Source organism: Sebastes umbrosus, chromosome 5 (assembly GCF_015220745.1).
Source record: "Sebastes umbrosus isolate fSebUmb1 chromosome 5, fSebUmb1.pri, whole genome shotgun sequence".
Taxonomy (NCBI): domain Eukaryota; kingdom Metazoa; phylum Chordata; class Actinopteri; order Perciformes; family Sebastidae; genus Sebastes; species Sebastes umbrosus.
The window spans coordinates 4,551,817-4,572,292 of NC_051273.1; the positions used below are offsets into that span (position 1 = coordinate 4,551,817).

Consider the following 20,476-nt stretch of genomic DNA (forward strand, 5'->3'; position numbering starts at 1 on the left):
CGTCTGGCCAATAGAGGGCGCTAGGGCACTGCCCCCCCCCCCTGAGTCACACACAAAAAAACATTACTACTACTAATAATAATAATAATTTTTTTTTTACAAATTGTCAATATTTGTGTTTTAAATATGGAATGCACCCAGTAATATGTGTAATTTGATTGTAATGTGTAATTTGATTGTAATGTGATTATATTTTGTATTAATAATCTGAGTCTGTAAAGTAACTAAAGTTGTCAGATAAATGTAGTGGAGTGAAAAGTATAATATTTCCCTCTGAGATGTAGTTGAGTAGAAGTAGAAAGTAGCAGAACATGGAAATACTCAAGTAAAATAGAAGTACCTCAAAATTGTATTTAAGTACTTAGTTACATTCCACCACTGAGTACATTTTATACTGTTGTGTTTTTCAAAGCATTATTTACTCTTCCTGTTGGAATAAAATAATTGTTAATTATTTAACTGCAAAGTAGCAATGTGTTTTTGATACCTTCACTTTTTTTTGCATTAAATCATACCGGGATGTTTGCTGAAATTGATTGCCCCACCAAGAAAAATGTTCACCAGCCGCCACTGGATGTCATTATTGCATTGATTGCACCAAATACCTGGTGCAAATATCACAACTACCCCTTTCCTAACATTATATATTTTACTGACTTCATCCCAAAACATATTGCTGCTGCTCTTTTGAACTTTGCACCAGAATTAGGAGTAAGTATAATATAGTGCACAATGCATCCTGTACTGGTTCACGCCTTCATCAGCTCACACATTGACTATTGCAACTCTCCCCTAGCAGGCCTCCCAAACAAACCTATCCAGAGATTACAATATGTCCAAAACAGTACCGCCCGGGTCCTTATCAGAACTTAGAAATCACAGCACATCACCCCAGTCCTGCACTCCCTTCACTGGCTCCCAGTAAACCAACGGATCATCTTCAATATACTCCTCCTGGTGTTCACCGGTCTCAACTACCTGCAGGAGCTCCTCACCCCTAAACCCTCACCCAGGACACTCAGGTCTGGCAACTCGAACCTCCTCACCGTGCCACGGACAAAGTTGACAACCATGGGGGATCGTGCCTTCTCGTCGCTGGGGCCACGTCTATGGAACCAGCTCCCAGGAACAACTAGGGCCTCAGGATCAATTGCTGTTTTTAAATCTAATCTTAAAACTCACCTGTTCCTTTTAGCTCTCCCCTAGGGTTTTATGATTACTATGCTTTTATAGTATTTTTAGTTGCTTTTAAACTTATGTCAGGAAGTAATTTGTCTATAATTTTATTCATCCTATTTTGACGCTTTTAATCGCATGTTTCGTGTGTAAATTGTCTAAACATTATATTGTGATTGTTTTGCCCTTTGTTCCGTGCGCCGTCACTCTTTCGGTGCTCCATTGACAGTTTATTTTTAGACATTAAACACGCGGACAGTAACTTGAAACAAAAGCTCCAGTCACCCACCTGTTCCTAGAAGTTTCTTAATCACTCCGGCAAACCCTGTTTCAAACCGGTCCGGCTTGGTAGACCCGCCCTCAGCCAATAGGGAGATAGTGTGCCGTGACAGTATCATTTTTATATGCTTTCTTTATTGAACACATGCTCATTTACAGTGGTACAAACATATAATTTAAATATATTTGAAAAAAATACAAAAAGCTGTGTACAAAGCTATCGCATATATGAGTAAATACATACTGTATGTAAATACATATGTACACATCAGCAATGTCCTGAAAAAGGTGTAACAACATGATACAGACACCAATATTTTGATTTAGTTTGTATTAAATACATGTTTGATATATTCAGTACACAATTTCACCTCAAAGCCATTAATGATAAAATATCACAATATACAATATAACCTCTCCTTAGCAGCATGAAAATTAAATAAATTTGGACATTTCTGTATATATTCAACATATCAATGTTTTTTTCCCCTCCAAAACATCTTTTTGCGATTCTAACAGTTGTTTCTGGTTGAGAAGCACAGATGTAAGGCACAAAAACATACATTAATCTCTTTCTGAACACAAATACACTGGCACATACTGAAAACAAATCTTTAAATAGAAGAAAACTGTAAACTGATGATGTAGCATTACATCAATAGTCTTAAGAAAACCTGAGGATTTTTTCAATGATCTTTTTGCAAGATCGCGGACTCCACAGTCTACCTCATGACCCCATGTGAAGTGAGACATGCTCGTATATTCACCCATCCCAGCAGCTCTGAGAAGCTTTTAATTTCATTTGGTTGTTGTTTTTGTTTTGCATTTTATGGCTTGCAAATTTACTGTATGATTGGATCTCACAGCTCTCATCAACCCTGTTTCCAGCAGTAAGCTGCTGTTTGTGTATGGTGCCTTCACAGCAACAGAGATTAGACAAACTGGTAAAGAAAAGGGTATCATTTTGTGAGCTACAAAGGCCAAGATATTTTTTTCTCAGCAGTCGATGGACTTCAACCAGTAAAGTCAAGACCAGTGAATATTACACTTTGTCAGGGGCCATTAATATGCTAATAATGCTCCATGTCTGCTGGATGTATATGCAGGCAATCATTTTATAACACATCAGCCATAAAATAACACTTGCATACGGGAATCATTTGTTAATGTATCACTCAGCTGACGTGTAGCCGACAATGAAACCTGATGCGGAGCAATTTTTGCATTCCAATTTTTCATTCCAGTGAAAGCTGATCACCCAATCAGTATGTGGGGGAAAAAAACACACTACTGCCATGCTCATTTGAATCAGGCTGACTGCTCGCCCACATTGATGAAATGAAGAAAAAAAAAAGTTGCCGAAGCCTGCAGCTGAACAATGGTAGAAAAACAGTTCAAACAATTTCTCATGATGTCATGAAGAAGGTCCTACCTGCACTCACAACCTCAGAGCAGTTGCAGGAAACAAAGTGTCAACAAGCCCCATCACCACCTTTAAGTTATAGTTTGGTGCTGCTAAATAATCTTGAAGAGACCACATTTCAGATTGGGATCGTGTATTCTGTGCCACATGAGGTACAAGTGAGCTGGAAGGAATCTGTGTACCAGTAAAACTTCTTTATAATAGCAAGGATCGTATGCATCAAGTTTATTTGAGGGGATGTACAGTCCTGCCGTCTTTACACCCATATGAGAAGCAGGACCTAGTCCTGCTTTAGCCAGACACATTCCCATGTAAACATCATCAATGGGGAGAATGGTAATGGACTCGGACATCTTGTATATGACTAAAGCTGTATAGCCAGACAGGAGGAAGCCCCCACCACCACAGTAGGGGGGATATGAGTCTGACTCCTGGACCTGAACTGGGATAAAATACTTGCTCCCTGATGATCTAATGGGCCCCACATTCTGGATCAGATGGCCAATAAAGAGGTGCTTGCTTCCATTGTTGTCCTTGAGGCCTTGGAGATACTCAACCATGTTTTCTGTGTTAGCAAAGACGTCATCATCACCATTTAGCAGGAAGCGAGCGTTTGGACAGTTTCTTTCCATCCATTCCAGGAACAGTATCTGCTTCAAGGTGAGATTGTAGAATTTTTCATTGAAGTCCCATTGGATGATGTCATTGTACTCTCGCTGCTCCACTTCAAGTAGTTTATTCAGTCTCTCTTTCTCAAAACCAGTATCCATCGTTCCTGAGAGGAAGATCCTTCGGATCCACACACCATTGTGTAACCTCTCTTTAGCCCAGGTTTTACGCAGCACTTCTCGGCGGTCGTAGTTCACAGGGGAGCTTTTAATGACCAGCAGAAGGAAGACTTCTGCAGATTTATCGGCTCCTCCACATTTGTCAGGAAGGTCCAGTAGCATGGGGAAATGGCGACAGTGTTGATAATAGAGAAAGTCTTGGATATCTCCAGAAAGAGAGCTGAACCCTGTGATGTTGGCAGCAGAGATATTTCGTTGACATTTTGGCCAGGAGTATACGTAGGAGCTCTTTGTGGTGAGTTGCCTTATTTGTATACCATCCTCTTTCCCATCTATGTTAGGGCGGATGGTTTTGTGGTCAATAAAATCTTTACAGAGATGGAGGACCAACAGACCAAGAGGTCCCACCAGCAAGAAAGTTTTTGCCTTGATGTTTCTCATCCTTGAAACTCTGCAGTGACAAAACAAAACACAGTTTTCTTATCAAAACATCTCAGTATGGCATAAAACAACTTATAATCAGTTATTAATTGCTTAAGTAAATTAAGGTTAGAATATCACACCTGCATGCATTGTAGCCACAGTCACACTACATCAATTTAACAGAAACAATTGTGGGGAGCCATAATCTCATAGATTTGTACACTACCTGCTCAGTGCAAAGTAAACCAGCAGCTGGTGAAGAAACATGTATTATCATGCTAAACAGACCCAAATGTGCACCCTGCACTCCAACTCAAACATCCAACTCCACAGTTAACTTTAGAAAGCACCAGTTTAAACACTAACGTTAAAGTTAGCACACACCAGAGTACTTTGGTAGTCTGTTCCTGAAGTCAGTATGTTGCAACACTGCTCTAAAATGAGCATTACATCCACAGATGAGTGGAGCATCATTTCAACCAACAGAGGATTTACTGGAGATGCAACAGATAGTCTGGAGGTGGTTTTAAATTTATCCCAACGTTTTTTTGGTCGGAGGTAGGAGGCAAGAAATATAGACCGTGGAATTATACTTTTATATCTACAATATGAATCTGCCCCTGAAAGCTTAACTAAATTTGCCAATAGACGCACAGATTTTTAGCATCAGCTGTTGTATAGACCTGCCTCTCTGTGTTGAGTTCAGTTGAAGAAATATTAAGCACCTCCCAACAGCTGTAGCAAACTTTCTCATTTTACAGAAATAGGCATTATAGTAACAGAATATTGATTCATGTTTGATCAGCGCTGCCTAGTTTGACAGTTTGGTCGGAGTTCGCAAGTGATTGACAGCTGCTCAGAGACGGCATGCTCCAAATCAGCTCTAACCGGTTGTTTTCTTCCTCTTGCAGATGCCATTCGGAGCACCCGAGGACACAGATGCACATGATTTTTTTTCAGATAACCTGTCTCATGCACTGCTGTCAGGATATAGTGACTTTTATATAAAAATAACTCATAACTGTTAGTAACTGCTTCAATTCTACGCACTGCTGCTTTAAGAACTGTATTAAAGTAAAGCTTTGAGATACTTGTACTTTACTTGAGTATTTACTGAGAAGCTGAGTATTGACCTGCCTCTCTGGAAAACAATGCATCAAAGCAAAATACAGAATCAGAGGAAGAGATATTCCTGTGCCAAAAACATTAGAGCTGGATGTTTGAGAACTGAGAGAAGTTGTTCTGGACTAATGAGACAACAGTTTTACTTTTTGGGCTTAGTCTCAGAGCATGAGGCACAAAGAGGATGAACGCCCATAATTGAAAGCTTTCACACATTTCATCTCACTTCTCTGAATAACAAGCAGAGACCAACAGGACCGAGCAGACATGAGGTGGCTTGGCATTTGCCTGCAGAATCCTCACATGCTGTACTATTACAGTAGTGTATATGGGGCGGCAACACATCAAATGCCGTCATGTCTCCTCAAAATGGGTGGAATCTTTGACATATAGATGATGTCAGACATGAAAGCATCAGAGCAAACTAAATACTCATTCAGAGAAACGTGGGGGAAAATAAGGACATGCCCAACCAAACATGTCAAATGTCAAACGCCTAGACTTAACACTAGCCTCACCCTGTTACTCAACATGAGGAAATCAAGCAGAAAATACATAACTGACCAACTGCATGAAGCCTTGAAATCTACCTCATCCAGGTTAATAGTCAATAAGAGAGCTTAAGAGTGCCTACTCTCAGGATATAGTGACTGTTTTACAAAAAATAACTCATAACTGTTAATAACTGCTTCAATTCTACGCACTGCTGCTTTAAGAACTGTACTAAAGTAAAGCTTTGAGATACTTGTATTATTATTTATAGGCTTACTTCTACTCCACTACATTTCAGAAGGAAATATTGTACTTTTTACTCCACTACATTTATTTGGCAGATATTAGTTACTTAAAAAATAGATATAAGTTTCTTAGCCCCCTGTCAGATTTCAAATTATCCAATGTTTAAAAAAAAAAAAGGGAAGGATTACAGAAAAGTCCAAACAATTAAAACAGATTTGTGAAGCAGGACTTTGTTTTTATTCTTCTTCCACTAATCATCTCACAACTTATCTTTGTCCCCTCGGCTGGGAAGAACCACTGGACTAAACTACCTGTACTGTGTATAAAGTCTATTTTTATATTTTATACTATTAGTGTAACACTTCTGTTTATATCTATTTATGACATCTACTTTACCTATTTTATTTACTTTACAACTTTGTGTGTTTTACCTGTTATATATTTTATTTGCCTCGTTTAGTCTTGTCAAGTATTTTTAGCATTTTAGTTTTAAAGCACTGACCAGAAGTGGCAACTGTGAATCTCGTTGTATTTAATACAATGACAATAAAGCTTTCTATTCTATTCTATCTCCACCTCCACCAGCTACAGTAAAATGCTGCTTACACACTGATGCATCAGTATTTACAATCACTATAGTGCAATTTATAATAATCAGCCTATATCAGTCACAGGGGGGGCATTTTACTGCAGGAGGAGTACTTTCACTTTCATGTATGTACTTACACTTACAGTAAGTAGGCTTTTGAATGATTTTACTAGTAATTGAGTATCACCCCCCCCCCCATATATATTTTTATTGAATTTTAACATAACACAAAAAAATATGCAGTCTTTATTAATATTTAAATAAATTTAAAATGTAATTGAGTATTTCTACACGTTGTATTGGTACTTTTACTTCAGCTAAGTAAAGAGTCTGAACATCGTGTGATTCCATAAACCCCATATTTTTTTATATGAACCATACAGATATACAATGTAATAATAAAATACTTCTTCAGGTTTAAGGGAACAAGCATTCGACCATTTCTACACATATAAAACACTGTAATCAGGATATTGCACATTATCTTGTCTAGTCACACATTGCACAGTGTCATGCAGCACATTGCTTAAAAAAGAAGTTTGAAAGATCAGGTGACATTTAACTCCTGTAATGGAATATACCTAACGATGTATTATTGAGTAGTCTAACACTTTAATTAATTTAATTAACACTTTCATTAATTTTAAATAAGCTACTTCTGAGGCGTTGTTGTTTTTTTTCCAAACCGATGGTTGATTTGTCATTATGTTCGTTTTCAATCAAGTATCCAAATAAGATGCAATGAGAATGACACGATTAAGCCTTGATGGAATTAGAAATGTTATTGTTATTTGGATGTCGGAAATATTTTCCGTTACCTCAAAACGGAAACTCACTCCTCAGTCTTTTAACTCCCAGAGAAGTGGATCTACAGCCAGCCTTACAGTACAAACAGCATTATGCCTATGAACTTGGTTTGTATATTTAACTAAGTGTAGACAATTTACCGTTAAAAGGAGATAGTTCCTCTGGTGCGTCTCTGTAGCTCCACAGATTATTGGTGAGTCCAATGTGCAGCCGATTGACTCTGAACTCCGGGCTGCTCTCTGCTGTCTGCCTGCTGGGCGGCGCCTGCTACTGCTGCGTCAGCGACAGTCTTGCAGGGGAGCGTCATCCATCCATCCTATCCATGCATCTATCTATCCATGCATCTATCCATGCATCTATCTATCCATGCATCTATCCATCCATGCATCTATCCATGCATCTATCTATCCATGCATCTATCCTTTCATTTATCTATTCATGCATCTATCTATCCATCCATCCATTTATCCATGCATCTATCCATCCATGCATCTATCCATGCATCCATCTATCCATCCATCCATCTATCCATGCATCTATCCATCCATCCATCTATCCATCCATCCATCTATCCATGCATCTATCCATCCATCCATCCATCCAGATCTCTGCTGTCTAATCTTCATTCCTTTGACTTTCATTATTTTTGGGGATTATTATGGGATCTAATTATTGCATTGATTGCACCAAATACCTGGTGCAAATATCAAGACTATCCCTTTCGTAACATTATATAAACTCGGAAAAAAAAGTTTAGAAATTTGTGTTTGGTGGATTATTTCTCTGTTGTTACAATGCTAATTGGCATTGTATTTTAAATCGTTGGAAAGCCTGTTTATTTACCTTCACAATGATGTCCAACTTGTAAGGATCATGCATTTGTGGGATGAGCAGCACAGCTGATTATGTGGGGAGCGCCCAAGTAAAATATGCAAAAATGCTCTGCCAATGGTAAACAGTGTATTTTCCTGTTGGTATTGACTCTTGTTTTGAGTTGTTTGGTGGATTGGATGATTGAACTCTCCATCAGTAACAAGGAGCAAACAAGATATATTGGCTATTTTACACTTTATTCATTTAATACACCGTCAGGAGCCTCCCAGATTGTGGAGATATGGGATCGCCACTGGCTGCAGAATCTCATCTATTTTACTGACTTGATCCCAAAACATATTGCTGCTGCTCTTTTGAACTTTGCACCAGAAGTAAGTATAATATAGTGCACAATTCATCCTGTACTCAGGTCTATGCATATAGCCTATCTACAGTATATATTAGGTAGGCCCAGTAGCGTGTAGACTTTGTACATAAACATACATTTTACAGTAATTTATCCAGCTACTGGTTGTTTTTGTAGGTAAGCAGATCTAGCCAAGTGTTTTAAAAATCTTGCAAATCCAATTGGGGGGTCTACATTTGAAAGATATCCATCCATATTTGTATGCTTGTGTGCCGATGTATATGCGTATGTATGTCGATATGTAATTGTATTAATATGTTTATGCTTGTTTCATTATTTACCTATTCAATTGTTTTTATTTCTCAAAATGGGTGGAATCTTTTTAGATGATGTCAGACATGAAAGCATCAGAGCAAACTAAATAAGGAAGGAAGATGATGTGACTCGTGACTTTGTTGTTTAGCATACTGTCTGTACTGACAAGACAGTGATGATCAGCTGATTTGGGTCTTTGATATGTCTAACTTTACAAATCCCAAATAATGATCTAAATTGTGACAGATTAAACTAAATCAGAAACCTGAATGGAGATGCTTCCATAAAGGGTGCACGGGGTCACAGGAAGTTTTGTCTACAAGTTTGAAAATGAAAAAAAATCTGGGTGTTAGAAGTGAGTTCACCATCTCAAATTGAGGTTAGCGGCTCGAGTCTACATTAGCCGCCAAGATACACCTGAATATCAAAACTGTCCGTGACCAAGTTGCATTTTGGGTAAAGTAGGCATTAGATTTGGACAAGGAAGAAGAATGTGTGGAATATAAAACAAGATACATTGGGTAAAATAAGTATTGAACACGTCCATTTTTCTCAGTAAATATATTTCCAAAGGTGCTATTGATATGACATTTTCACCAGATGTTGGTAACAACCCAAGTAATCTATACATACAAAGGAACCAAAACAAATAAGTTCAGAAATAAAGTTATGTGTAATAGTGTGAAATGACACAGGGAAAAAGTATTGAACATGCTTACTGATATTTATTTAATACTTTGTACAAAAGCCTTTGTTGGTAATGACAGCTTCAAGACGCCTCCTGTATGGAGAAACTAGTCGTATGCATTGCTCAGGTGTGATTTTGGCCCATTCTTCCACACAAACAGTCTTTAAATCCTGAAGGTTTCTATGAACTCTGATCTTCAGTTCTTTCCATAGATTTTCAAGTGGATTCAAGTCAGGTGATTGGCTGGGCCATTTTAGCAGCTTTATTTTCTTTCTCTGAAACCAATTGAGAGTTTCCTTGGCTGTGTGTTTGGGATCATTGTCTTGCTGAAACGTCCACCCTCGTTTCATCTTCATCATCCTGGTAGATGGCAGCAGATTTTGATCAAGAATGTCCCGGTACATTTTTCCATTCATCCTGCCTTCAATTATGTGAAGTTTGCCAGTACCGTATGCTGAAAAGCAGCCCCACACCATGATGTTCCCACCTCCAAACTTCACTGTTGGTATGGTGTTTTTAGGGTGATGTGCAGTACCATTTGTCCTCCAAACATGGTGTGTATTATGGCATCCAAAGAGTTCAATTTTGCTCTCATCTGACAAGACTATATTCTCCCAGTATTTCACAGGCTTGTCCAAATGTTGTGCAGCAAACTTTAAACAAACTTCAACATGCTTTTTCTTCAGCAATGGAGTCTTGTGTGGTGAGCGTGCATACAGGCCATGGCGGTTGAGTGCATTACTTATTGATTTCTTTGAAACAATTGTACCTGCTAATTCCAGGTCTTTCTGAAGCTCTCCACAAGTGGTCCTTGGCTCTTGGACAACTCTTCTGATAATTCTTTTCACTCCTCTGTCAGAAATCTTGCGAGAAGCACCTGGTTGTGGCCAGTTTATGGTGAAATGATGTTCTTTCCACTTTCGGATTATGGCCCCAACAGTGTTCACTGGAACATTCAGAAGTTTAGAAATGCGTCTGTAACCAATGCCATCAGTATGTTTTGCAACAATAAGGTTGCGAAGGTCTTGAGAGCGCTCTTTGCTTTTACCCATCATGAGATGTTTCTTGTGTGACACCTTGGTAATGAGACACCTTTTTATAGGCCATCAGTTGGGACTGAACCAGCTGATATTAATTTGCACTGACAAGGGGCCGGATTGCTTTCTAATTACTGATAGATTTCAGCTGTTGTCTCGGCTTTCCATGCCTTTTTGCACCTCCCTTTCTTTGTGTGTTCAATACTTTTTCCCTGTGTCATTTCACATTATTACACATAACTTAATTTCTAAACGTATTTGTTTTGGTTTCTTTGTATGTATAGATCACTGTGGTTCTTACCAACATCTGGTGAAAATTTCATGTCAATAGCACCTTTGGAAATATATTTACTGAGAAAAATGGTGACGTGTTCAATACTTATTTTACCCGCTGTATCTCTGGTTCTGCTGCTTCGATTTTCATGACTTGATTTAATTGAAGACTATTTAGTTGACGACGATTTGTGTTTTCTGCCCAGTATTTCTCTCCTGATTTGGACAGTAACTAAGGCACTTTATGACATTATGACAACTGATTCATTCACTGTATACCGTGATAAAAGCTCTTTTATATAGCTCTATAAAGTCAACTCCAAAAATGGATTAATACGCTTTAAGTTTGAGCTGATACCAGCTGGGCCAAACTTCAAGGTTACTAAAGATTGGGAGGAGGTGTCCAAGACAAAAATCCACCACACCCTAAACGGTCCGCCATGATTGTACATTGATTATACAGCAGCAGTACCGGCTCATTGGTATTACAAATACTCACACTATCAGTTCACATTGGATTTTTATACAATATCTGATCACATGCAACGTGAACACATCCAAAGATGAAAATGATATATCAGACAATATCTCACTGGTAAACTCAGCTCAGTAGCCTATTATAATCCAGGAGGACAAACAAAATAGAACAAAAGCAGGTTGTCTGTTATCAGTAACTGTATTGCTGATTTTGCAGTGTAATAATGAAGACTCTTCACACACTGACAGTTGTGTTTACAGTCCATCAAGTCAATAGTCTGCTTTAATTGTTCATACGACAGAGAGTGATCGCTCAACATACATGACATTGATAGGAAACATGAGTGTATATTTATCACCTGTTACACCATACACAGCTGTTTACAGTTTTGACATTTAAACACTTGAAACATTCACTTCGGTGAAGAGTTTATTCATTAACAGGCACTCGTCGTTTACAGTTTGCACGTTTCAAGTTCAAGTCGAGTTAAGACTCAGTGTGGATGCAACTTTTTGTGCAACGTCATTGTGTATTTGAAGCCCTATTACTGACACTCAACCTTCTTTTAATCACACCATAACAAGTTGTTGTACAAGTTGAATAGAAACTTGTCTGATTATTGAAGTCATACCTGTGGTCAATGCAAAGGAATGAAAGGCTGCAACTGCAACTATGCAAACTTTGCAAACTTATGCTTCATTTCTTCTTCCTCTCCTGCTTACCCACATCCTCTTTGTAGTTTCATTTACTGTGAGATCATTTTATCTGTACCTAACACATTGTCACACATGTTAATTTCATGTTTACAAAGCAACATGTTTCCCCTTAACACCCCCACATACTGTAAATAATCATTTGAAGTTTCACTCAGTGTGGGCAATCACAGTGGCTGTCTGTACTATTGTCTTCCTCCGAGTGATGAAAACACATGTTCATTCTGCGTCGGAGGCGCCTCTTAAGCTGAAAGCGCCGCTCCACTGACTTAGTGTTGTACTCCTCTGCTTTTAGCTTAGCATAGTAATCAGAGAACTTGTTGAAGAGGAAAGAGATTGGCATGCCGTTGAGGATGATACCAAATGAGATGCAGCCAAAGGCCACAATGCGGCCGACAATAGTTACAGGAACCACATCCCCGTAGCCCACAGTGGAGATGCTGACCTACAAGAGAAGAGTAAACAGTCGCATGTTATTCAGTTTTCATTAACATTTTCTTCACTATAATAGGAGTCTTCATGATGATAAGAAGAATGAGCTAAAAGTGAATTCAATTAGTTTAAGGTAGGGCTGTCAATCGATTAAAATATTTAATCGCAATTAAATTTGATATTAATTAATCTGAATTAATCGCAAATTAATCGAACATTTTTATCTGTTCAAAATGTACCTTAAATGGAGATTTGTCAAGTATTTAATAGTCTTATCAACATGTGAGTGGGCAAATATGCTGCTTTATGCAAATGTATGTATATATTTATTATTATAAATCAATTAACAACACAAAACAATGACAAATATTGTCCAGAAACCCTCACAGGTACTGCATTTAGCAAATCAAATACGCTCAAATCAGAGTCAGTGTTACTTGACTATGACTTGCACAAAACTGCATAAAGTGGGTATGTCTGTAAAGGGGAGACTCGTGGGTACCCATAGAACCCATTTTCATTCACATATCTTGAGGTCAGAGGTCAAGGTACCCCTTTGAAGTTTGGGACAATATTATATCCCGACAAGCTAGTGTGACATGATTGGTACCAATGGATTTGTTAGGTTGTCTAGTTTTACATGATACCAGTATCTTCACTCTAGCTTTAAAACTGAGCCCGCTACAACCTAAAAATCACAAGTTGCGTTAACGTGTTAAAGAAATTAGTGGCATTAAAACGACCTTTGACAGCCATAGTTTAAGGTAATACAGGGCCCTGTTGGCCAACAACAGAGGCTCTGCCAACTGATGAGAGAATTTCTTTTCTTTATATCGTCGACACTTTCCAGGTAAAATGCTGCTAAACTGGCGTAACTGTAGGATTTCATCAATTCTTAATTGGGGGAATCAAATCAAGTACACTTGTTCCATTCTGAACGAAAGATCTTTGATAATGATTGCAGAAACGGTCTAAAATCATGCAGTGTATGCCCAGCTTTAGAGACCAAACTTCCCTTGTACTGCAGTCCTTCACTGCTAACCCCACAGACATGTACTATCTCCACGACACATAGTGTCACTAACTGCTACACACTTGACAAGGACCTACAGTGGGGGTTCACGCTGTCTTCCGTATATCCTACGTCCCTCCATGGAGGCACCCCAACAAAACAGAGGGAGTCACAAGTGCAGCAGCAACAAGGCCCTGGGGCATGTTTCATAAAAGAAATTAGCAAGAACTGCTTACACTCACATAGTGACAGCTATCCCACAGTGCCCGCGCATGAGTCACAAGTTTGTTTTAATTAGTAAAAATGTCAAAATGAACCCAAGAAGATTTGATTTCATGTTGCAAATTGCTGTTTGCATGTTGCAAATTTGGTGAAACAGGCCCCAGATCCCTAACTGGCTTCCCACTCAGTAACACTGTCAATTGAATTTGTTGGAAACACACCGACCTCTACAAGCAACAGCACTGATACACCATGTTTTTGTCATTTGTTATATGGCACTATTTAGAGTATATTTTTTGTTAAAAGCACAGTTAGTTCATAACATAAATAGTAACATAAATGGTATTTTTTTTTAAAATGTAAGTTTAATCTCGAGGTGTTCTTGAGCAAGGCCTGAAAAAGAGCATTTCTACCATAGTTCACTCGAATATATAAATTGGTCTCTGAGAGTTTTGTGCCTGACGATTTATAGAAACAGGTCAATTTTTAAGTTCAAATATTCATTTTCTGTGGAAGAGCCTGCAGGTTTTCTTTTCAACTAAATAACTTCTGCAGCTAAAATGAGGTATAAAAGATTGTAACCAGTGAAACAAGCTGCTGTGGTGGCAGGTTGGAAAAATAAATATTACCGCTAAGTCTCCTTTCCTTAGTGGTAGTATTGCAGACTATATCACATATTTGTTTTCTAAAGCATGTATGCAGAGGTTGAAGACAGATGAGGGGCAGATGTTTTTGGATTAGGATAAAATGTGAAGTTATTCAGCTACTAGTACTCACTGCAGCCCACCACCAGGCATATGGGATACTGCTGATAGGAGATCCCTCGGTTTCCCTCTCGGCCGAGTGAAGGAGAGCAGAGAAAGTGAAGATTCCCATGGCAATGAAGAGGAGAATGCAAGAGGCCTGCTGGTAACACTGCCGCAGGGTGAACCCAAACGCTCTCATGCCGGTGGAGTGTCGAGCCAGCTTCAAAATCCGAAAGATCCGCAGCAGCTTGAGGACTTTGAGGACGTGGCTGAGCTTGCTGACCTGGGAAATGGCCTTGAGGTCTTCCTGTGCATTTGCGTCCTCAGCGTCAGCCAAGACTGAAAAGATGATCTGGATGAAATAAGGCATGACCGCCACCATGTCCACAAAGTTGAGTCCACTCTTCAAAAACATTGTGATGTTAGGAGTAGTGACGAGGCGAATTAAATATTCAAAGGTGAAGAACACAATGGTGATGATCTCCACCCACTCCATGTGCGTTTTGCCGTTGATTTTATACGTTTTAAGTTCTTCGACGGTGTTGAGACTCATTGCGACGATGGAGAAGAGCACAAAAAGGTTGGAGAGCACGGAGAAAGCTTTCGCCAGAGTTGAAGAGTACGGATTCTCCACGATGTCCCACAGAGTCCTCCGCATATTCCCAAAGATCATGTCCTTGAAACACTCGTTGTCATACTTTACCTCTATCTCAGCCATCAGCTCCCTCTCCACCTTTAGGTAGTCCTTCACCTCGTCCAACTTCTCCTCGAACATCATCCAGCAGCAGCGCTGGGTGTCCTTTAGGCTCAGGCCCCAGTATGCGATCTCCTCCTCGAAGTGGATGGGGCACATTTCCCGTATGACCCACAACACTCCACTTGTGTAGAAATGGCAGATGTGGTGAAAGAAGGCAGGGTCACGGTCAAAGAAGAACTCGTTCTTGCGTATGGAGTAGTCGTCGCACAGCTTGAGGAGTTTTGCTCGGTCCCTGCAGAGGGCCAGCGAGCCTATCCGGGTGTGAGGATATTTAACGGCACACTGTTTGGGGATATGAAATACTTTCCCCCCAACATTAACACTAATGCTCTGTTTCTCTTTGGGTCTCTCCTCTGCTTTGCTGCCTTTACTGTCCAGATCATCCAGAGATGTCCATGCTTTGACTGTTTTCTCCTGAGAAAATGGAAATGTTTTGTTGTCCTCTACACCCTTCGACAGACAGTTGATAGTCGAGCGGCGGTTTTGCAAACATCTCTGCAGTTTAGCATTCTCCGAAATCATGGTGACTGTCGTTCAAGGCAGGAAGCCGGGGAAACAGCAGAAAGAGAAAAAAAGCATAACGGGAAACACTCCAAGAAAGTGATTCTAGCAACACATGGTATTTCGCTGAGTCATCAGATTGTATCACATCCTGCAGGAACTGATATCCCAGTGAATAGCAGCTTTTCCTGTTTTTTTCTAGTTGTGGCTGAAATCGCAGTCCAGAGAGTCAGGGAGAGAGGAAGAGATTCCCCTCTCCGACAGTTACTGTGCAGACAACAAATTTGGTTCATCAGACTAGGAGATCAAGTGCGAGCAGCAAAAGATTTCATCCATTTAATCTCATTGGTGCCCTTCCAAGTTTCCTTAAGAGGTTGCAAATATAGGGGGGAGGTGCGATTAGGAAACAAAGTTGATTTAAGGATTTTAAAGTGACGAGACAAAGGGCCAGGTAAGGCTTTATGTTGTTGTGTTGGCTGTTTTCTTCTTACTGCTCTTTTCAAATAACATTTTCTTCCCTTCTTTCATTTCCTCTTTCTACTCTCATAAGTCTGAACTCATGAGAAATGATTCTAAATTAATAGTTTTAGTCTTGTTAAAAGGGGAAGCATGAACTGCTTCCGCTCGCAAAAAAAAAAAGAAAAGAAAACATCTGATGGTTGCTTCATGGTTTCCGTAAAGTGGAATTTATTTGGAAATGTAAAATATCATATGTCTGTATATCTACATACAGCAGGTGTTGGCAATTAGGTTCAACTATGGACCATTTTCTTCCAGCATTGTTCAGTTTTATAGGCATGGTGGAGACAAATGCCTGTAAACTTTCAATATTTTAGGTATTTGCTCATTAAACAAAGTATTGGGCAAATTAAAAATGTACAATAGTTGTTAAGATATTTCAGTCTGGACCCATGCACCGACTGACTGACATTGCCATCCATTGTTATCAGCACATATAAAGTAGATTATAACATTTATGTGTCATTTATTTAGCAGGTTTATTAGACTTGATTCTAGCACCATGCTCTGAATGACCTTTACATGGTGCATTGATTATTATTAGATGACTCAGGGTCATGTTTATCGGGGTTTATATGAGCCTCGTATATTCACTCACCGGCCACTTTATTAGGTAGAAGGTATACCTAATAAAGTGGCTGGTGCTAGTACCGGGTGGTCTTCTGCTGCTGTAGCCCATCTGCTTCAAGGTTGGACGTGTTGTGCGTTCAGAGATGGTATTCTGCATACCTTGGTTGTAACGAGTGGTTATTTGAGTTACTGTTGCCTTTCTATCATCTCGAACCACTCTGCCCATTCTCCTCTGACCTCTGACATCACAACAAGGCATTTTCGTCCACACAACTGCCGCTCACTGGATATGTTCTCTTGTTCGGACCATTCTCTGTAAACCCTAGAGATGGTTGTGCGTGAAAATCCCAGTAGATCAGAAAGTTTTTGAAATACTCAGACCAGCCCGTTTGGCACCAACAACCATGCCACGTTCAAAGTCACTTAAATCCCCTTTCTTCCCCATTCTGATGCTCGGTTTGAACTTCAGCAAGTCGTCTTCACCACGTCTAGATGCCTAAATGCATTGAGTTGCTGCCATGTGATTGGCTGATTAGCTATTTGTGTTAACAAGCAATTGAACAGGTGTGCCTAATAATGTGGCCGGTGAGTGTATATTGTTATGTGCAGCGGATTTACTAAAAATCACGTAAAAGTTTTGATGCAGACTACAAAAGGGACAAATATGTTTGTTGGAGCAGTGCTAGATTTGGCCCACAAGCCGAAAATTTTTATAGCACTTTGTCATCAAGCTGTCACATAAAGCTGCGGCAAGTCATCAAAAGCTGAGATGAAATCCCCGTGGAGATAACGTCGATAAACTATAAAATAACAAAGACCAGCCTAAAACAATAACATAATGAGATGAACACGTGAAGATTTTAAAATATAGCAAAACATTAGCAGCCAGAGGAGAGAGCATCCAGTTTCATTCACATTCAAATTCACAATTTTGCAAAGGTAGATGTAAATCGCAGGAGGCACAAAGAGCATCTATCTTTTAAACAAATGAACCAGCCAAATAAATCATTTGAAGGTGATTTCTTTGAAGTGTGATCCTCTCCTGCTAACCCATCTGATCAGCCTCACAACTGCTCATCAGATTATACCTGTAAGGGATAGAGGGAGCAGCCAGATTTAATAGAAAACTACAAACTTATATAACAGTGCCACATTAACACAGTCTGTACAGAATCCAAAGCCAGCAGATCAAAAGAAAGATAACCAATATGACGATAGCATCATTTTACAACACTTTTTACGATCTACACATTTCACCTGAAACTCGAGGATGGAAAAAGGATGCAATAAAACTACATGCTCCATTTCCTGACTTGCACTAATGCACTCTGCCTTCAGTCTAAAGTGGTGACAACACTGCTCCAGGAAACAGAACATTAATGTGTTGGTCTACAAATTCTTCTCTGCATACTGAAAGTGTCAAGATAAGATGCTACATAACAGGAAATTCAATTTGTTGTCATGTTGATAACAGGGTTTATTTCGCAACAATGACCGGCTCGCTGTAGATTCTCCCGCTTATTACACGGCTACTTAATTAAGGAATCAATAATTTGACACAAAAATGGTCCTCCAGACTCCGAGATCAGAACTGCGTCCATAGCAACAGTCTGTTATGCATAGCAACGGTCTGCTTTAAAGAAATAATAGACCGTATAATGCTGTGATTGACCAATCAGAATTGAATATTCAACAAAGCCGTGTCATAAAGTATGTTATAACCCATTATTTAAATGCTTAGATTCAGATTACAAATGCTAAATAGGGGCTTTATAAGTAGAAGGGTTGACATGATTTTGAATTTATTGTTATCTTATACTTAACATTTGCTCTTATTTACTCTTTGACAGCAGAAAAGAACAGAAAACAGAGTGTGATGATTGATTGTTTTTATCACGACGTTCGCCGATTGTGTCTTCTCTTAAATCGCTCACTGTGATTAATCAAAGACAATCCGCTACATGATTAAGTTTTAGAAATGAAGATAAAAAAAAACGGATAAAGATCCAGATTGTTTCCTGGTGCTGAGGCTTACAATGTACTGCGTTGGCTTAGTCATTCAGGTAGTAAATTACATTTGCACAGTGGTTAATCAACTACAGACTGTTGTTTCAATGTGACGCACTGAGATTTTATAATCTCAAAGGCGGAAGAGAGAGGACTCAATGTGTAACAATGATTAATAGGCAAATATGTAGGAAAAAACATAAAATACTTTATTTGATTCATTTACAGCATTTAACAGTTTATCCACGGTGCAAATACAGTACGACACCACGGCTCAAAAATAAATAAAACCCTTCCTTAAAAATAAATACCAACCACACAACTCAGCAGTTTGAGCACACTTACAGAACAGTCTCTCGATTAATGCTGATGGATTTATATCGGTCCAACAGACTTGCGTGTTTCTTTGAGACTAAAATAACACAAAAAGAAAATTCAAACAAGGCAGGTCGATCAACCAAACATTCACTCCAACACCAGGCTCTGTGCACAAGAGCAAATCTAAACCTCCAGGAGACATTTCACAAAACAAAACACATATTGAGTCCCATTGCAGCAGCATCTCATTTCTTCCAACATTCAAAGACAAAAAAAAAGGAGGATAAATCTAATATTTTTTTGGGGCATTTTCCTCTTGTCTGATGGAGCCAAAAAACAGTCTTAGTTTAGTATTCAGTAAAAAGTGTGAGTAACAAGGCGTACCTTATTGTTATTTGTTGGATGATTTTATCCAAAGGATGTTACTACAATGCCAAAATTCCAGATGTGTTTATTGCAGATGTGATGTCTCCTGTGAGAATTAAGAATGCACAGATACCGATACCGGATATCAGGCTGATACCGACTCAAATCAGGTATCGTTGACAATGGGGCCATCTATTAAATTAAATTCTATGTTTATATATAATAAACATTATATACTGGATTTTAATTCCTGTTGAAGTTTTCACCAATTTGTTGCTGCATTTAAAAAAAGGTTTACACTTGAACTGTTATTTTTGAAGTTTTCTCAACTAGTTCCTGGTGTAGGGTTTATTTTTTTAATGATAAATAATTCACTAAATTTACAGTATATCTATGTATTTTTTTTGTTACATTCTGTTTTACAAAGTTAGGAAAACGATGTTTAAGTCCAGCCTGATGTTGCCTTACACATAAAAGAATGATCCCAGTCACTTCCACACAATGAGACATACGGATTATGAATTAAACACTGGTATCGGTACTCGGTATTGGCCGATACCCAAAGCGCAGGTATCGGTATCTGGACATATTGAAATATTCAGTCATTAGAAACATCCAAGTCGGATCGGTGCATCCCGAGTAAGAATCAAACCTACTGCATTGATCTATCGATTGAACTTTAAAAGGCCATTTTAAATGAACTTTTAGACTGCAAAAAGACACTATGAATTGGTAGATCAATGCTGCATTAATCATCACAGCCAGATTTTTGAACATTTGATGATACATTACATGTTACAGGTAGTTGTGCGCACATCCTGTCCTATATATCCAAGGTACGGGATGGGGAGTAACTGCACGCTGAATTAAAGCTCCCAAAACTTAACTGGTCGGATCAAAGGCTTGTTGTTTTGACCATCTCGGGACAGAAATGTCGGTCTGTCCGTCCACCTCTTTGGTCCAGACTCAGATTTCGCACCCGATTTGACTGTTATCA

At 39.0% G+C, this 20,476-nt stretch overlaps 2 protein-coding genes across 3 annotated transcripts; both read right to left on the minus strand.

The window, feature by feature from the left end:
* Window positions 1-1,570: 1,570 nt before the first annotated feature.
* LOC119488865 (N-acetyllactosaminide beta-1,3-N-acetylglucosaminyltransferase 3-like) lies at window positions 1,571-7,608 on the minus strand. Of its 2 annotated transcripts, XM_037770827.1 has the most exons (3): window positions 7,486-7,544; window positions 7,357-7,417; window positions 1,571-4,117 (listed from the first exon to the last, which is right to left on the minus strand). In XM_037770827.1, exon 3 carries the CDS (start codon window positions 4,105-4,107, stop codon window positions 2,971-2,973), a length of 1,137 nt encoding a protein of 378 aa, XP_037626755.1. In that variant the 5' UTR covers window positions 4,108-4,117; window positions 7,357-7,417; window positions 7,486-7,544; the 3' UTR covers window positions 1,571-2,970. The 2 variants fall into 2 exon arrangements, with proteins under 2 accessions (XP_037626755.1, XP_037626754.1); XM_037770826.1 differs by lacking the exon at window positions 7,357-7,417 and having other exon boundaries at window positions 7,486-7,608.
* A 3,956-nt stretch (window positions 7,609-11,564) lies between these two features.
* Window positions 11,565-15,945, minus strand: LOC119487985 (potassium voltage-gated channel subfamily V member 2-like). Its single transcript, XM_037769090.1, has 2 exons — window positions 14,473-15,945; window positions 11,565-12,474 (listed from the first exon to the last, which is right to left on the minus strand). The coding sequence occupies exons 1-2, from the start codon at window positions 15,718-15,720 to the stop codon at window positions 12,184-12,186; spliced, it is 1,539 nt and encodes a 512-aa protein (XP_037625018.1). The 5' UTR covers window positions 15,721-15,945; the 3' UTR covers window positions 11,565-12,183.
* Window positions 15,946-20,476: the final 4,531 nt, after the last annotated feature.